Source organism: Adiantum capillus-veneris, unplaced genomic scaffold (assembly GCF_014529385.1).
Source record: "Adiantum capillus-veneris isolate H3 unplaced genomic scaffold, ASM1452938v2 Hic_scaffold_468, whole genome shotgun sequence".
Taxonomy (NCBI): Eukaryota; Viridiplantae; Streptophyta; class Polypodiopsida; order Polypodiales; family Pteridaceae; genus Adiantum; species Adiantum capillus-veneris.
In genome coordinates this window covers 2,542-19,752 of record NW_028221552.1, presented here as the reverse complement: position 1 = coordinate 19,752, position 17,211 = coordinate 2,542, and the positions used below count along the sequence as shown (strand labels likewise).

At 45.6% G+C, this 17,211-nt stretch overlaps 1 protein-coding gene across 1 annotated transcript in view; it reads left to right on the top strand.

Annotated features, from left to right (window-relative positions):
• LOC147416773 (AT-rich interactive domain-containing protein 5-like) overlaps window positions 1-16,909 on the top strand; it is a gene marked incomplete at its 3' end in the record, with an annotated part of 30,292 nt that extends 13,383 nt beyond the window's left edge. The window contains exon 5 of the mRNA XM_086508063.1: window positions 16,817-16,909. Within this exon, the coding sequence (XP_086364189.1) occupies window positions 16,817-16,909 (93 nt within the window). The remainder of the gene's footprint in view (window positions 1-16,816) is intronic.
• Window positions 16,910-17,211: the final 302 nt, after the last annotated feature.

Below are 17,211 nucleotides of genomic sequence, written 5' to 3'. Positions count from 1 at the left end.
TCGACGACACATCATCAACATTCTTGTGTCATCTTGCCTTGGCACTTATTTTTTGCGAGCCGTGGATGCAGGGAAGGCAGGGGAACATATCACGGGTCAGTTCATTTACACGCACATTCGGCAGGCCATTAAAGACGTTGGCGCAGAGAATGTGGTACAGGTTGTCACTGATAATGCATCAAATTGCAAAGCAATGGGTGACTTGATTTCAGTAGAGTTTCCATCCATAGTTTGGATCCCCTGTGCTGCACATTGCCTTGATTTACTCATGGAGGGGATAGGGAAACTCCCTTGGGTGCTGCCTATTGTGTCTGATGCAACAAAGATCACCACTTTCTTCCGCAAGAAGCACCAAGCACTTGCCATCTTCAGGAGCCACAGCCAGTTGGATATGGTACGGCCTTCAAAAATCAGGTTTGCCTATATGTATTTGGTGCTCCATAGGCTCTTCAAGCTAAGGGATTCCCTGATGCAAATAGTGGTGGATCCCAAATGGAGAGACATGCACAATTCCCAGCAGGAGAACACTAAGTACATCCAGATGCGTGTTCTTGATGAGAGCTTTTGGACAGAGGTGCAGTCTCTCACAGTGGCTTTGCAGCCTGTTCACGTGTTGCTGCGTGTCACGAATATGGAGGGGTCCACACTGGGGCTGGTTTACCATCTGTTCTTGCAGATGAAGAGCCACATTGCAGAGTGTCCTTTTTGTCTCAGCAGCGGTATGTTTCCTTGATTGCATCATTGACAATTGTTGGCAATTGTTTTTTTTAGGTAGCTCGGAGCTGCTACATTGAGATGCTTCTTTTTTGATGGCTATGTGCAGACAAGAGGACATACTGGCTATTGTGGAGAGTCGGTGGACGTTCATGAGACGTCCTATACATGGAATGGCTGCATGTCTCCATCCTCTCTACAAAAAGCCAGAACTATTCCATGATAGAGATTTGCTTGCACTGTGCGATTCATACATCTCGTTGAGGTATGACGAGGACACACAACTGGAGATTGATGCTGAGATGACGAGCTTCATCAACGGCTTAGGTCCTTCCTTTGTGCGGCCAGTGGCACTGAGACAGGAGGCCACCAAGTTTCCTTTGACTTCGTGGCAGAGCTATGGGAGACAGGGTCTTCCCAAGCTTACGGATCTTGCATTACGCCTACTTTCGCAGGTAAATACTACACCTAAACCATTGCCACTTTTGCAGGTAAATACTAAACCCTAAATCATTGTAATTTCCCAATTGAAGGATTGCTCTGCGGGTGCTTATGAGCACAACTGGAGTGCCTACTCATTGATCCACACCAAAATACGCAATAGGCTAAGCACTGCACAACTAGAGAGGTTGGTTTACTGTAGAGCCAACATGAAGCTTGTGCGAGCCTACCATGCTTTGGGGACACCAAAGTAGGTAATATTAAATATGTGGTTTTGTTAACTTGTCGATTTTACTTATGATGATATGATCGAACTCTTTGTAACGTACGTTCGGTTTTTTTTATGAGCAGGTAGATCCCACGCAGGTTAAGATGGTGCTTGATCCCACTATAGAGAACATTGAGTAGCAGACGAGAGATGAGCAGGAGGAGATTCTTCGACTACTTCATAGAGAGTTGGAGAGTGTGGATCGGCGTGTGACCAGATCGCGAGCACGGGCATACAACATTCCACTCCTAGAGCGAGCTCCAGATCCAGATATAGCACTACGTGAGAGCATTCGCAAAGGAAAGCTTCCTGTCCGCAAAGCACGAGGCCGTGCAAATGAGGCTGTTCGTCTTATTCACGCCACAGAGGAGGAGGATCTTGAGGATGTTGCAGAGCAGCCACAAGTGTCTATGGTTGTGGAGCGAGAGTACGACGACGAGGGCAATGTCTTGTCACATGGAGACATTCTCTCCTCTGCAGAGAGCTCATCTTCATCCGATGATGAGTTCTAGGCTAGTTGTCTTGGGAGAGAGAGACTTGAGTCTCTTGACTGGGGACTCCATTGGGTTTTCTCTAGTATTATTCATGCTATGTATTAGTTTTAACTTTTGGCATTTGCACCTTGCTAGTTTATGAGCTTTTGTATTTGCAGTATTTTAATCATCATTAGTCAATCTTTGGATCTTCACTCTTGTATGATCATTGATGTACATTGTCTCTTACCTTACAATGCTATGTTGCTTTTGAGATTATAGTATCGAGTCTGTCATACTATTACTGAAATCTGGTATTGTGTCCCATGTTCGTATCATGGACCATGGTAGGTCACTTGATTGATGTTTAATGCAGGTAGGCCTTTTCATTTAGCCATATAGATTGATAATTTATATATTTGTAGGCTTCTTTTGTGAAATTTCAAATGTTTTTCCTAATTTTTAAGGGTTTTTTTACCAATAGTGCATATTTTTACGTACCTTAAACCTCAATCCATATAGCACTGCGTACCTTACGTACCGAATACGTACAATATTTTACGTTTGGTTCCACCTTGAAATGAATTGTGTCGAGCATATGGGAAAGTCAACGGCTTCAAAGCCCTAATTTTCTTTGATCGACGAGCTACCAAAAACTTCATCCATCAAGAATTCTTGAAGCAAATGGGCTTTGATTATGATCCACAAGGTGGTGAAATCGAAGCTGTGTTAGCTACCAGTCAGACCGAGAAGGTGGTACTTCTCATTGGTGCTCTTCCAGTGACCATCCAAGGATATCATAGAAAAGCCGATTTTCATGTCATGAAGTTGGGCAACTGTGACGTTCTCTTGGGCATGCCTTGGCATGACAAGTGTCACAAAGTGTTGACGTGTCAAACCACTGAAGAACGGAGCCAACCTGCAGATCCTGATCGAGGGGTCTAAACCCTAGGTGAAGAAGCAAGAGAAGAAGAAGTTTTACCAACTTGCAAAGTCTTCCCGAGTGGCCTATTTTTAAAGACGAGTTCCCACCAACTTATGGGATCTTGTCCGATGGGGCCCAAGGGACCTAAAGCTATTAAACTAACACGGGACCAACACACACACACACACATACACACACAAAGCGTAGAAGATGATGACGTGGCAGGTGTACGGATGCCTGCGATTTGTGTTGGCAGTGCCACGTGGCAGCCGGATTCCCCGCAAAACGCCCTGTGCTGACATGGCTGAGTAGGGTATCCTGAAATGCTTGATGGAAACCCTTGCAGATTACAACTTGAAATTTCGTGACATCTCTGAGCAAGTGCCTCTTCGCGAGTTGATAACCTTGGAAGCCCAATGTGATTGCTATATCTTGGGGTTACCATCATCGCCACATGAACATTGCTTGTCGAGGCTTGTTTTGACCATTTAAGAGTTTATGGACCATGCTACGGTTGGCTACAACCTTACGGAAGAAATCTAACCCTAATTTTGGTGCAGGTTTTAGAACGGAAAGCAAGTCGACTTTTGAGGTCGACTAATGTCGAGAATGCTTTTCCAGTTTTTATTAGCAGTTTTCTGAACCTGTTAGAGAACGTGTTTGGTGGTGATCCTGTTTGGAATTTGTTTGAAATGGATGGTATTTGTTTTGAATCTGTCTTGGTGCTGATTTGCATTGTTTGACTCTGGTTTTAATACTCGTTTCATTGATTGGTGATTTACTCTCAAGTGGAGTTCTGTTTGATTGAAATCAATCAACTGTGGCAAATCACAATGGAAATGCCCATGCATGGTGCTCATACTTTCATGTGCTCTTTCGGAAACTGTGTCATGCCAAGGAAGAGACATGGAATGTGGCTTCCTGACATACAAACTTTTCAACTTTTCATGAACAATCCGCGAGAGAAACGTGCTCAACATACAATATGTCATGCCTAGGAAAAGGGATCACATAACGATGTTGACTAAAATACAGGAAACCTTCACGAATGAAACACTCGAATATTGCGTGCGTATCAATCATGCGAACACATAATACTTCTTGTGAGGGTTCTTTGGACCAAGGCTCGAGAGCCAAGATCAGTTCGTCCTGAATGATCGAATCGTCCTGTGGGGGTTCTTTGGACCTCGACTCGAAAGCCAAGATCAGATATTCGTGACTGCTCGAATCTACAACGAGGTTAGCTTCGCTAGAAAAAGCACCCACTAACACATCATCCTTGTGAACAATCACATCATCTTCATGCAAATCATCATGCTTGTCATTGTCATCCAAATCATCATGAAAATCATGCAAATCTTGTATATCATACTATGGAGAAAAAGAGATTGAGAGAATCTCCTTATCCCGAATCCTTTCAATCTTGTCCTGCATATTAGCAATGAGAGATGGAGAAGGAACAATGTCCTCTCCATGAAAGACAGTAGGACAATCACTTTTGGCATTGAGAGTTAAAGTGTTAGCCTCCCAATCAACGAGAGGGTTCATTTCACGAAACCATTTCATGCCTAAAATCATATCACATCGTGAGAGAGGAGAAACAACAAATCTTCTAGTGAAGGCAGTCTGTTGAATTGCAAACAACACATCAAGGAACTCCTTCGTGATGAGAGCGTCCATACTGGGACGAAAGCCAGAGACCTCGATAGGAGATCTAGAACTAACTTCGACGCGGGCTCTCTCAACAAGAGAGGAACTGATCACATCATGCATACTACCTGGGTCAAACAATATGACAAAACGGTGCCCCGACGTACGACCATAACATTTAATGAGAGAATCATCAATGGGAGGGTCCTGAGAAACTTGAGGCACACTCGTGTTATCATTTATTGCAGTGACAGATGTAGTGGGCGCTGTGGGTTCTTTAGATTCATTCGATTCAAGCTTAGGACATGTTCTTTTTATGTGACCCTTAATGTGACAATGAAAACAACGACCTTCCTTAGAATAAGTGCTTTGTTCTTCCGAAGTAATGTAACCTCCTACAATTCCTTGTGCTACCTTTTCATCTAGAGTAAGCTTAGGTTTAGCAGTTGTGTTAGCCTTACCCTTAGATTCATTGGAAGAATTCTTTGATGAGAGACTGTTGGAAGATTGGTGAGAAGAGTTATCATTCTTACCATTCTTACCGTTCTTATCGTTCTGAGGGTTCTGAGAAGTCTGCGAGGTACTTGTGGAAGTCTTGTTCTCCTTAGGCTTTCCCTTGTTGTGCTTCATCTCTTGTGCGAGAGCAATCGCTACCGCCTTGTTCAGATCGATTCGATCGAATACCTCAACATCGTACTTGATATACTCGTCCAATCCAAAGAGAAAAGCCTCTTTGCGTTCATCATCCGACATGCGTAATTGGGTACCTAGCTACAAAACACGATTAGAAAAAGATATAACTGGCATACCATTTTGCTTGAGAGCGCGCCAATCGTCCTTCAATCGTGCGAGGAACTGAGGTGGCATAAACCGTGCCTTGAGCTTGTCTTGGAAATCAGCCCAACTAAAAGAGGGGCGTGAAATCGTCGGCTTCCTCTAGGTGCGCGGCTAGCTGTGCCTCTTGCCATGCGTGGTACCAATTGATGGCATCACCGGCAAGGTACATAGCTACCGTCAAAACTTTGCTATTTCTTGTCTTCTTAGTTGTCACAAAATAAACATTAAATTGATGCAACCAAGAATGAATAATTGTAGTATCCATCTTACTGTCATACTTACTGAAAGTCAATTTTTATGTAACTGGATGGTTGGCATCCGTGTCGTGGCTTGCGCCACTTGACGAACTCCCACGATCTTTGGGTGGTTCGGTCTTCGAGGCTAGCAATTGGGAAATAAATTCTTGATTGCGAATCTCCCTTTGCGCTTCTCGCTCGGCGTCCCTTTCTTCTTTCGTTCATTTCGTTCATCGCGCTCGCGTTCGAGAGCAAGTCGATTTTCTTCTTGTTGTGCGGCAAAGCTTGCGTTTCTTTCGTCGCGCTCGTGGTCCTTGGCTGCTTGGTCTGCGGCCATTCTTGCAATTCTGTCGTCGCGCTCACGGTCCTTGGCTGCTTGGTCTGCGGCCATTCTTGCAATTCTGTCGTCGCGCTCACGGGCCTGAGCAAGGCGCTCGCGTTCTAAAGCAAGGCGCTTGTCTTCCTGTCTATCCATCATGACCATCATCTGCTTGACCATTGCCTCCATAGGGTCTGGTGCACTTGGTGGCGTAGATGGCGAAGGGGGAGGGTTGAAGAAATCATCTCCTGGTGGGGACGAGTCTTCGTCGCCTCTCTCATCTCATCACCTGTATGCGAAGTATCCATTCCGCTTCGGGTGACGACCATGCACTATGATCTTGTGGTCTTAAGCTCGCGAGGAACTGGGGTTCTTGAGGTCCTTGATTCGTGAGAATCTTGGGTTCTTGAGGTTCTTGCGTCTTGAGGGTCTTGGGTTCTTGGGGTTCTTTAGGTTTTCTTTCGCTTGCAAATCGCGTTGGAGAAGGATCTTCTCTTCACCCGAGTTCTACTCCTTTCTGCGGGCGCACCCCTCGGCGGCCTTGTGCTCACACCAAGGTTGCTTTTTCCTACCTCACGTCGATTGGCCGGCCGCTAAGTGCACGGTCCGCTCTCAATGAGTGAAAAGAGACACAAGGGGAGCCTGGACAAGCCCTTCTTTCTTGGGGTTCCTGTCACTCTTCAACCAAAACACGATTAGGAATCACCACGCCCAAGTAAACTTGGGTTCGTGCGATTGCAACAAGCAAAAAAAATTCTTGTGGTTCTTGTGGTTCTTTCCTTGAGTAATGCAGAACACTTCCAAAGCTCTAATACCAATGTCAGGTGCACCGGAATGAATGTTGTATTTTCTCAAGATTGGTGATCTTTATTGCTCAAGGTTCCTTTTAGTTCTTAGGGAAAGAGAGAGCTTTCCGTCTTATGGAGATTGCTATGATCACGAACAAAGTGAGTGGATATTGTGCGTGCAAGTGAATGAGACTGAGAGAAGGAGAGACAAGAGATACGACACCCGAGAGGTATTAAAACCCTCCTCCGAAGGCCCCACTCTCATCGGCGAGAGTGGTCTACTTTCATTGCACAAAGGTGTACAATGCGTATGCAATAGATTGATGCAATGGGACTATGCCGATGACGACGACGGCGACTTAGGCTGAAATCTGTGATCTTCTAATCGCTGAATTTCGGGACTGTTTCAGTGGCTGAAAATGACTGTTTTGGCTGCGTTTTTATGGCTGAAAATGGGGGAACATTTGCAACCAACTTGGGGCTGATCTGCTACTGTGTCATAAAGCTGAAAACTGTGTGTATCTGCTGCGGCTTAAGGCTGAAAACAAAAACGCTGATGGTTACTGCTGCTAGCCAAAAACGCTGATTGGGCTGTTTTGGGAAAACGCTAGGGAAGCTGGTGAATCTGCTGGCGATGGCAGGGATCTGCAAACGATAGGGGCTGAAGATTGATGGCGATGGCCTGCTATGGAAGGGATCGCCAAGGATGGGGTGAGGATGCAAAAACACTAGAGGGTCATGAAGGGGGGACCTGCTCAGAAGTTGCCTGTTGAGCGGGAAGCTCCTGCTGCCTCTTCTGCCAGAAATTGCTAACTTGGGTTTGCTTATATATTAACTTAGAAAAATTACCCTACCTACTTTTGTTGGAAAGTCACTTAAAAATAATAAGTGAAAATAACCAAAAATAGGAAAATAGGTTACATGCACTGGAAAATTCCCCTAGCTGATGCTAATGGATTCTGATGGGAATTCCGATGATCATGCTGTGTGCAACTGGAGGATATGGATCTATGCTAAGTGACTGGGCATGCATGGTCTACGAATAGACTCACAAAGGTGCCAGATCACTTCCTCTTCTAGACTAACTTGATTGAACTGAACCTTGGTCATGGTGTAGCTTGTCCACGGACACATAGGGTTAGATGTGTCACGTGACATCCCCTCCTTTTCAAAGTGAGGTTCTGGTAACGAGTTGTATGGCGTCGAGGGAGATCGCCAATAGCATCCGGAATCCTCGAAAGGACTCTTCGTCGGCCCACTCTGATGTGTGGGTCGTGCGATACTTGAACTTTATAAAGGTCTGCAATGCCTTCTTCTTTAGGCCGCGCCAAAAGCGGCACAAAGTCTTCTGTGGCTCCTTCAATGCTTGAACTTCGTCTATTGTCATGCGTCTACCTTCTTCAAGAATCTCTGAGGCTGAAAATTCCTGAAACCACTGCCAACACAAAAACATGAACATACCCATTGCATGTAAAGTGATTGGAAAATTTCTAGTCTTTCGAAAAGACTGTGCATGCAATGTAGATGAACAAATAGACGGAGTGCCAGACCGTTCACCACACACACGCAAACAATGAGATCGAATCTTGTCTTATTGATCTAAATCAATCAATTGTGGCAATTCACAATGGAAATGCCTATGCTTGATGCTCAATCCTTCTTGTGCTCTTTCGGATACTATGTCATGTCAAGGAAGAGACATGGAACGTGAATTCCTTCAGTGCATACTTTTCAGCTTTTCATGAGAAATCCGCATAGATCCGTGCTCATTCATGAGTGAAACGTGCTCAACGTACAATATGTCATGGGGGAAAAGGAATCACATAAAGACGCTGACGAAAATATGGAAACGATCACGAATGAAACACTCGTACAATGCGTGCTAACAAATCACTCGAACACATAGTACTTCTTGTAAGGGTTCTTTGGACCTAGGCTCAAGAGCCAAGATCGATGGTTCTCTGGACCTAAGCTCGAGAGCCAAGATCGGTTCTTTGTGATTGATCGAATCTGCAATGAAGTTAGCTTCATTAGACAAAGTATCAACTAACACATCATCCTTGTGAACAATCACATCATCTTCATGCAAATCATCATGCAAATCCTATGTGTCATGCTTTGGAAAAGAAGACGAGACTGAGAGAGTCTCCTTTTCCTGAATTTCTTTAAGCTGCACGTGCACATTAGACAAAAATAGGACCAATGCGGCTTTCCTTTCGTTGTGCTCACGCTCCATTTCGGCTCTTCTTGCTTTAGCCTCCAAGCGTGCTTGCTCGCGCTCACGCTCTACGGCTGCCCTTCTTTCTTCGCGTTTACGTGCTATGGCTGCCATTCTTTCTTCTCGTTCTAACTTCCTTCCATAAACAATTGCTCCAACTCCTCCATAGGAGTTAGTGCAATCCTTGGCGTAGATGGGGAAGGGGGAGGGTGGGAAAAACCTCCTGGTGGGGAAAATTCTTCTTCGCCTCTCTCATGCTCATCACCTCCAAGTGAAGTATCCATTCCGCTTCGAGTGATGACCACTCAGTGAAGTCGTGGATTCTTGTGGTCTTGGGTTCTTGGGGGTCTTGGTTCTTGAGTTCTTGAGGTTCTTGCAAGTCTTGAGGTTCTTCTTTCGCTTGCAATCTGTGTTAGAGAAGGATCTTCTCTTCACCCAAGTTTTGCTCTCTTTCGCGGGCGCACCCCTTGGCGGCCTTGCGCTCACACCAAGGTTGCTTTTTCCCACCTTGCGTCGATTGGCCGGCCGCTAAGTGCACGGTCTGCTCTCAATGAGTGAAAAGAGGCACAAGGGGAGGCTGGACAAGCCCTTCTTTCTTGGGTTTCCTGTCACTCTTCAAAAACACAATTAGGAATCGACACGCCCAAGAGGACTTGGGTTACGTGCGACCACAACAAGCAAAAAAAAAAATGTGGTCTTGTGGTTCTTTCCTCGAGTGATACAGAACACTGCCAAAGCTGTGATACCAATGTAAGGTGCAGCGGAGGTGAATGTTGAACTTTGCTCAAGATGAGTGCTCCGAAATGTGCTCAAGGGATCCTTTTCTTACGGAAGGGAGAGCCTTCCGTTTCTTTAGTGAGAGAGTGCAAATGATCACAAACAAAGTGAATGACATTGTGAATGAAGGTGCTGAGCCTGAGAGATAGAGAGAAGAATACAACATCAGAAAAGTTGTCAAACCCTCCTCCGAAGGCCCCACTCTCTATGGCAAGAGCGGTCCACTTATGATTGCACAAATCTCTACAATGCTTGGACTTGCCGACGATGGCGACGACGATGAGGACGAGCGACGGGACGGGCTGAAATCTGCAAATCTTTAGTTGCTGAATTCTAACTCTAGGTCGGTGACGATGTCGATGGCAACGATGCGACGACGACGCGCTGAAAATGCAGATGCTGAAATCTGCGTTTTCCGGGCTGAAACTGTCAACCTTGCGGAATCTGACCGTGCGGCGAGGATCTGCTGCAGGAAGGTGAGATCTGCGAGGTTCGGGGATTCTTCAGGGAGTGCTAAGGGCTGAAAACTGAAAACGCTGGTCCTATGGCTGATTCTGTTGCGATGATTTGCAAAAACGCTGAGGTGGTGTTGCAAACCAAAAACGCTAGGGCTGAAATTGGCCCTGCTGTCGCCGGTGGTTCTGCAAATGCACGACGGTAGGCTGATCTGCTGTGTCGTGATGACGCCAGGGCTGATTTGCTGTGCACAAAATGCAAAGGCTGATCTGATGCAAAAACGCTAGGTCCTCAGATGGCTGGAAACGCTAGGGCTACTGCGGGTGTTGGTCTTCTGAGAAGTTGCCTGTTGAGCAAGGTGCTCCTGCTGCCTCTTCTACCAGAAAGTGCTAACTTTGGTTTGCTTATATATTAACTTAGCAAATTTGCCTTACCTACTTTCCAACAAAAGTCACTTTAAGTGAAAAATGTCAAAATAGGGAAAATAGGTTTAATGGACTGGAAAATTCCCCCGATGCATTCTGCTGGGAATGCTGATGATCATGCTGTGTGCAACCGGAGGATATGCATCTACTCTTAAGTGAGTGGTCATGCACGGTCTGCGAACGGACTCACAAAGGTGCCAGATCACTTCCTATTCTAGACTGACTTGACTGAACTGACCCTGGTCATACTGTAGCCTGTCCACGGACACATAGGGTTGGATGTGGCTTTATTGAAGTGTGCCAAGGCTTAAAACTTTGGGGCAAATTCCAAGGCACCTGTTACGATTTCCAGAGAGCAAATTTTTGCAGTGTTTCACTGTTTTGATTTTGTTTGTAACGCATATAGAGTGTTGGCTTATGGCTCATGCCATAGACATTAGGCTTGTAGTTGTACTTGGTTTTATGATTTATCATTGAGGCTTGAGTCTTTTGAGTTCTATGTTTAGTATGTTCATTTTTAGCATTGTAATAATAATTTGTTTATGAGTCTAAATTTTGAAAGGTCTATGAACTTAGTCTCAATATAATATGGGTTTTTTACAAATGGTACGCACCTACTACATACCTGAAGTTCGGTACAGAAGTACGTACCTAAACCATGCCGTACACTACGTACCTTTTCACCTTGCATTGCCTGAGGAGAGAGCTTTGGCATACTTGATTAGACTTTTTCCCCATGATCTCATTCTATATCTTTCAGGTCTCTTCCCATATTTCCTGTATATGGACCTATGGTCGATTTATGTAATGGAAAGGGTCAAAGCCCCACTTTTATCACTTTTGAGAGAGAGAGAGAGAGAGAGAGAGAGAGAGAGAGAGAGAGAGAGAGAGAGATCAAATGATATATTAACGTCTTCAAAAGGCCATGAAAGCTGAAAAACAACTAAACATCTAACTAAAATGGGGGGGCAATAGGGGGAGGAAGGGGGTGGGGTGGGTGGAGTAGCCTTTGGCATAGAGGAGAGGGATACATATAAGGGCCTCTGTGGGGGTACAAGTAGGCATCATATTCATCAATATCCAAAGACATCTCTCATCGGACGATGATGGATAACATCAATGCCCTCCAAAGTGAGCACTCTGGCGAGACGGCTCACACACACACACACACACACACACACACAGATGAGATGAGATGAGATGAAATGTAATATTAACGCCTTCAAATGGCCAAAATGACCTATGAGACCAAAAGGTTACATGTGGTGAATCTAATACCAGGTCTGGGTACAAAAAGTACAAAGAACTGAAAAGAAAATAGTGGGTAGGGGTGGGTTGAAAGCTGATACAAAGGGAATACAAAGGGTGAGCTGATACAATGGATCTCTCTGACAGTCGAGGCATCATATACATATACATCAGTATTGGGGACGGCTTCCATGTTGCGCCAGTATGGTATGGATCCTCTGTCGCAATCTGCGTCGAGATTGAGAGGGCCCTTTCATCGTGGGAGACAAGACCGCCCCAACTCTATTGCCTGATCATTGATCAAGCAGTATGCCTCTGGTGTTGTTATGTTGTGGGGGCTTCTCAAACTCCTCTGTCTGTGATTGAAAGAAATCTGTAGTCTTCCACTGTCGTTGGATCTCTCTTAGTGTGCCCCTCTTCAAGAGGTCCTCTCTGTGTTTGCGAATCTTAATCCGAGGCATCTTTGATCCTGGTATCTCAAAACCCTCTCTGAATAGACAGTGAAAGCGGCAGTGACATATGTAATGTAGTTTTGTCTCTGGCTCTATTTGGCACACCTGACAAATCCTGGACTCAACGGGTACTCCTCTAAATTTGCCCTTCTCCATCTCTAGCTGATGTGAGGATGTGCGTATATGACCAATAGCAAATCGTATCCCATGGGATAGATGAGTATCCATCTATCTTGGTCTAATCACAAAACCATCCTCCGTGAGTTGGAGAAGATGCTCTCTATAGAAAGTCATCTTCTTACCTAGCTCATATGTAGGTTCTATCCATGTCCTCTTCGTATCCAACTGAATCAAGTCCTGTCTGATGAGCTTGGTAATCTTTGCCCTAGTGAGGGGGATGGAGGGTGCATCCAGAGAGTACTGAAATGCAGGTAGTCGGTCCATACTAAAGCCATGTAACTAAAACCAAGATGCCATCTCTGCATACCAACATGATCTATCTCCCTGCAAAGCCAGTTGTCGCGAAGACTCTAGTGCTGATCGAGCATATCTGTCTTTGTGGAGAGCCCAAAGTGCTATGCATAAATGAAATTGATCGAGTGAGTGCCTCCACTACCAATGGAGGAGGAGCGAGCTCCACCCTAACAATGTCATGTGGTACTGAGGCCTTGGCCCTAATCATCTGAGAAATCGTAGACACCAAGGGCTTCTCCATACATCTCCATCCATCAGTTATGCCAGCTCTGCTATGATGATCAACTAAGGGGCCCCATATCTCCACTCTGTACAGCATGGCCGAAGTGACCAAAGTGTGAAAGAGCCAAAGCTTTGTCTGAGGTTCTTGGAACTGAATCTGCGAACATATCCTCTTAAGTCTCCCCAATGCTACATAGGCTCTGGTCAATCGCGTATCTGTTGCACGCCTCAGGGAAAATACTGGACCACTAAAAACCGCCCCAAGATAAGTGTATGTATCTGCATACTCCACAGTCTCTCGACCATATGTAAAAGTGGAGGCGGACCTCCTTACCCACTGCGCCGTGGTGTTAAACACCATTACCTTGGTCTTACCAAGGTTCACAGACAACAGTGTCCCTGCAAGCTGAGCACCTCTATCACCCTCTGTATGTACATAATCTGAAAACTCATCTACATATATCGGAGATAGGGGACTTGAGTCCTTACCCTCTCAACAGTAAAGAAAGTACACGTTTCTGGGCATGCCTCTGGAGGGTCAGGCAAAGGTGGCTGCCCCGAGGCTGTATAGAGAGATGTAGCATATTCCCCCCATGTATCTGTGGAAGTGATAGCTGGCGGTGGAGAGTCTCATTGAAAATCCTCCATGCCTCACTAGAGTCCGGACTCATAAACAGCTGATATAGATCACGCTCTAATTGAGATAGGTAAGCCCTCTTCTTTCGTCGAACTAGGCGGCGAAAGATAATCTGTGACTGTCTATGTGTAGTAGCACCCATGAGCACCTCTCTCTGTAGTCTGATCCTCGTCTCTCTACACTCCTCATCATACCAATTGTTCTGAGGCATGCTCCCAAATCGTCTGTGTGTAGGGTGGCTGTGGGGATATGCCTCTGATGCCGCATCATGTAGCGTCTCTGTCAGAATTTGGGTGAGCTCATCTAGTGGTCGTCTTGGCTCTTGAGTGCATAGCTGCTTGTATATCTCATCAGTGTACACATGATCTAGTGGTCGTCTTGGCTCTTGAGTGCATAGCTGCTTTTATATCTCATCAGTGTATACCGAGCATGTGTGGAGGCCTCTCCCAATGGAGCTGTGTTGAATTGGAACGATCTATACATATATATTATATATATATATATAATATTATATTATATATATATATATATATATATAGAGAGAGAGAGAGAGAGAGAGAGAGGAAATGAAATGTTATATTAACGTCTTCAAAAGGCCAAAGTGACCTATGAGACCAAAAAGTTACAATGTGGTGGATCTGATACAAAGTCAAAGTAACAAATAACAACATAACAGAACAAAAATACTAAGGAATCCTAAGTTGCTCGATGTGAACTAAGCAAAGTGAGCTGCTTGCTGGGAAAGCTATATAGTTAGATCACAAGAGATCCAGCATCGGTCGCTGGCGGATCTCATCAATCTCCTCCAATGGTCAGCAGTCTGAGCGGTAGCTAGGCTCCAAGTATCAAGCAAGCCCTCACACATGGCACGGTTAAACATAACTGCTAGAAGCTATGCTAGTAGATCTCTGGCATGCATGAAATGCTCAGCCACTAAGCCATCATGACCATATGCTTTCCCAGTCCTCATCTTGTCAATCGCTTTCTTCACCATCTCAGCGGTGAAAAAAGCACATGAGTGTGGGCATGGATCGGGGGGGGGGGGGTCGGGAAGGGCGGTTGTCCAGGTACTGTGTACAAAGATGACGCGTACTGGTGATGGCCAGGGGGGGACTGCTCATGAAAGAGCCGCCACGCCTCACGCGAGTCCCGACCCAAGAATAGCTGGTATAGATTTTGCTCTAGCCGAGCCAAAAATGCCTCTTCTTCCGCCGCACTAGCCATCGGAAGTCAATCTGTGACTAACTGTTAGTGATGTCCCCCATAAGCACCTCCTTTGAAGTCTAGCTCTAGTCTCGCAGCATTCCTCATCATACCAGCTGTTCTGAGGCATGCTCCCTGAACGGCGTCTCTACTCAGGCTGGGTGTGTGGGTATGCCTTTGTTGCTGCATCATGTAATGTCTGTGTCAGTATAGTAGTAAGCTCCTCCAGAGGTCGCTCTGGCTCCTCAGTGCATAGGCGTTTGTAGATCCCGTCTATGTATACAAAATCCGTCTCTTGCGTAAAGGTGTAGCGAGTAGTGACCGCTACCCGTGGCCTGTGTGCTACACTGAACTGGAAGGAGATGATCAACAACACAAGAGCATGATGCACTGCCACCCCTCCCCCCCGGTCTGGGCCCAACTGTGAGATCTTGGATACTAGAGATGAGACTTGGCTGTGCCATGACATAATCCACTGTGTTGGCTCCGTGTCTGTGTGGAAAGCATGTGAAACCTCCCGTAGCGAGAAATCTCTGTAGGCCATTCAAGATGGCCAGTCCATGTGCAATGCCCATGTCTATCAAGTGTCGCCCATACTCACTATATTCACTTCCTGTGATAGTCTGGACAAGCCCGTCTCTACAACATCTAGCTCTCTCAGCATCTCCTCTGAAGTATCGTAAAATACTGTCTGGTGATGGGCAATCCTAGCATTGAAGTCCCCCATAATGATAATGTCACCATCTCTAGAACTCCCATATGTCATCATACAAAATAGAAAAGGGGACTGCCCTCTGGGTGATTCATAGACTGACGTACTCGGGGGAAAGTAGCAAATAGCAATGTAAAGATATCTGCTTGTCTCTGCTCTCAATCTCACCCACATGTACCTAGCTTGCTCATCCCTGCGGGCTATATGTATCAATGGCTGCAACTCCTCTCTGAATAACACTGCTACTCCCTCTGAGCCCCGTCTTCTGTGCTCCGATCGCGTCTCTTGTCTGTAAGCTGTCTCCCATCTGTATCCAGCGGCAACTTTGAGTGTGGTCCCTTAATTCTCGCACCGTCATGTGGAGCGTCGCTCCAGTATTACCACTCTTCCATCTCGGTAAAAGGCAATCTTGCCTTTTCCCCTTGCAGCTCTAATCTCCTACATTACCTCTTGCATATGAGCGATCTGCGAGCGGGTAAGATCATCCCCGAGAAAGATGCCCGTCTCTTAAGAGTTGGCCTTTCTTCAAAAAGACCTTCACGTCCATGGAGGGAAAACGAAGGATGAGTGCCCTTTCTTTCGAGGTTTCCCCATTGCTTCCATTTTTCTTGTTGCCCACTCTCCAAGCTCTTGTGTGCATCGGCTCATGAATTCCCATCCAAGCCATGAGTTCTTTTACCTCTTTGTCCACATTATCTTTGTCTTTAAGGCGGCAAATTCTCACATGTAGAGCGCGCACACGTCTTCTTTGCTCCTGCTCTAGTGTCAGATTAATAATAGTGGGTGTGGACGTGGACGTTATTTCCTTGCCTTTTTCTTTCTTGGCAACCTCGATCCATTTCTCGGCTTCGTCCGCCTTCTGTTGAGTCTTTGTAATAACATCTACCCAAGAAGTCGTCATCTTCTTGTGTTGCTCTTCTCCCTCTTTGTTGGCCCATACTTGCTCCTTGATCGTGTTGATTTCTTCAATTACTGAGGGTTGCAATTCGCCCTCTTCTAGTGTGTTTCTTGATCGTGCTTCGGGGAGATCCTTCTTGAGTGACGCAATCTCTTCCTCCTGAGCCGTTACACGATCTTCTAGTGCATTTATCTTGCTTTCTTGGATCAACACGCGTCCTTCGAGCATATTTAATTTGCCCAATAGGTTGCGGTTCATCTTGGTAATGGTCTCTGTCATTTCCTCTTTGCATTTTTGAATGGCATCCTCTAAGGTGTCGGTCTTATCATTCTGCTTCCTCATGCTTAATCGCCGCCCGGAAGAGAGAGAGAGAGAGAGAGAGAGAGAGAGAGAGAGAGAGAGCTTATAAATGCTTACGGCATGCTTACAACACTCAACAACAGGTGCGCATACAGTGTGAGCCTGGAGGCCAGCTTGTAATTGTTGGAGAACCTGAGGAGCGGAATAGTCCTTGGGGCATAACCTCATTCAAGAAGGTATGTACGTGATTATTTGAGTTTTCTTTCTGCGTTGAAGGTTTTTGCAGTAATTATAGCATCTAGAACTTGCTTGTAATTTAAAAGTGAACCAAAGGATGCCTCAGCCTGTATCGCTTATAGCTGAGAAAGCACACAGAATGTTTGAAGTATGTAGCTCATTGCATTTTATGTTACTTAGAGAAAGCTGGTCGTTGCAATAGGATGTGTGGTTTGCATTTGAATGAACTTTGCTTGGGATGTGAAAGTGATTTGTAAGGGTTCAGAGAGTGAATAACCATCTGTTATGTGTTACTTAGAAG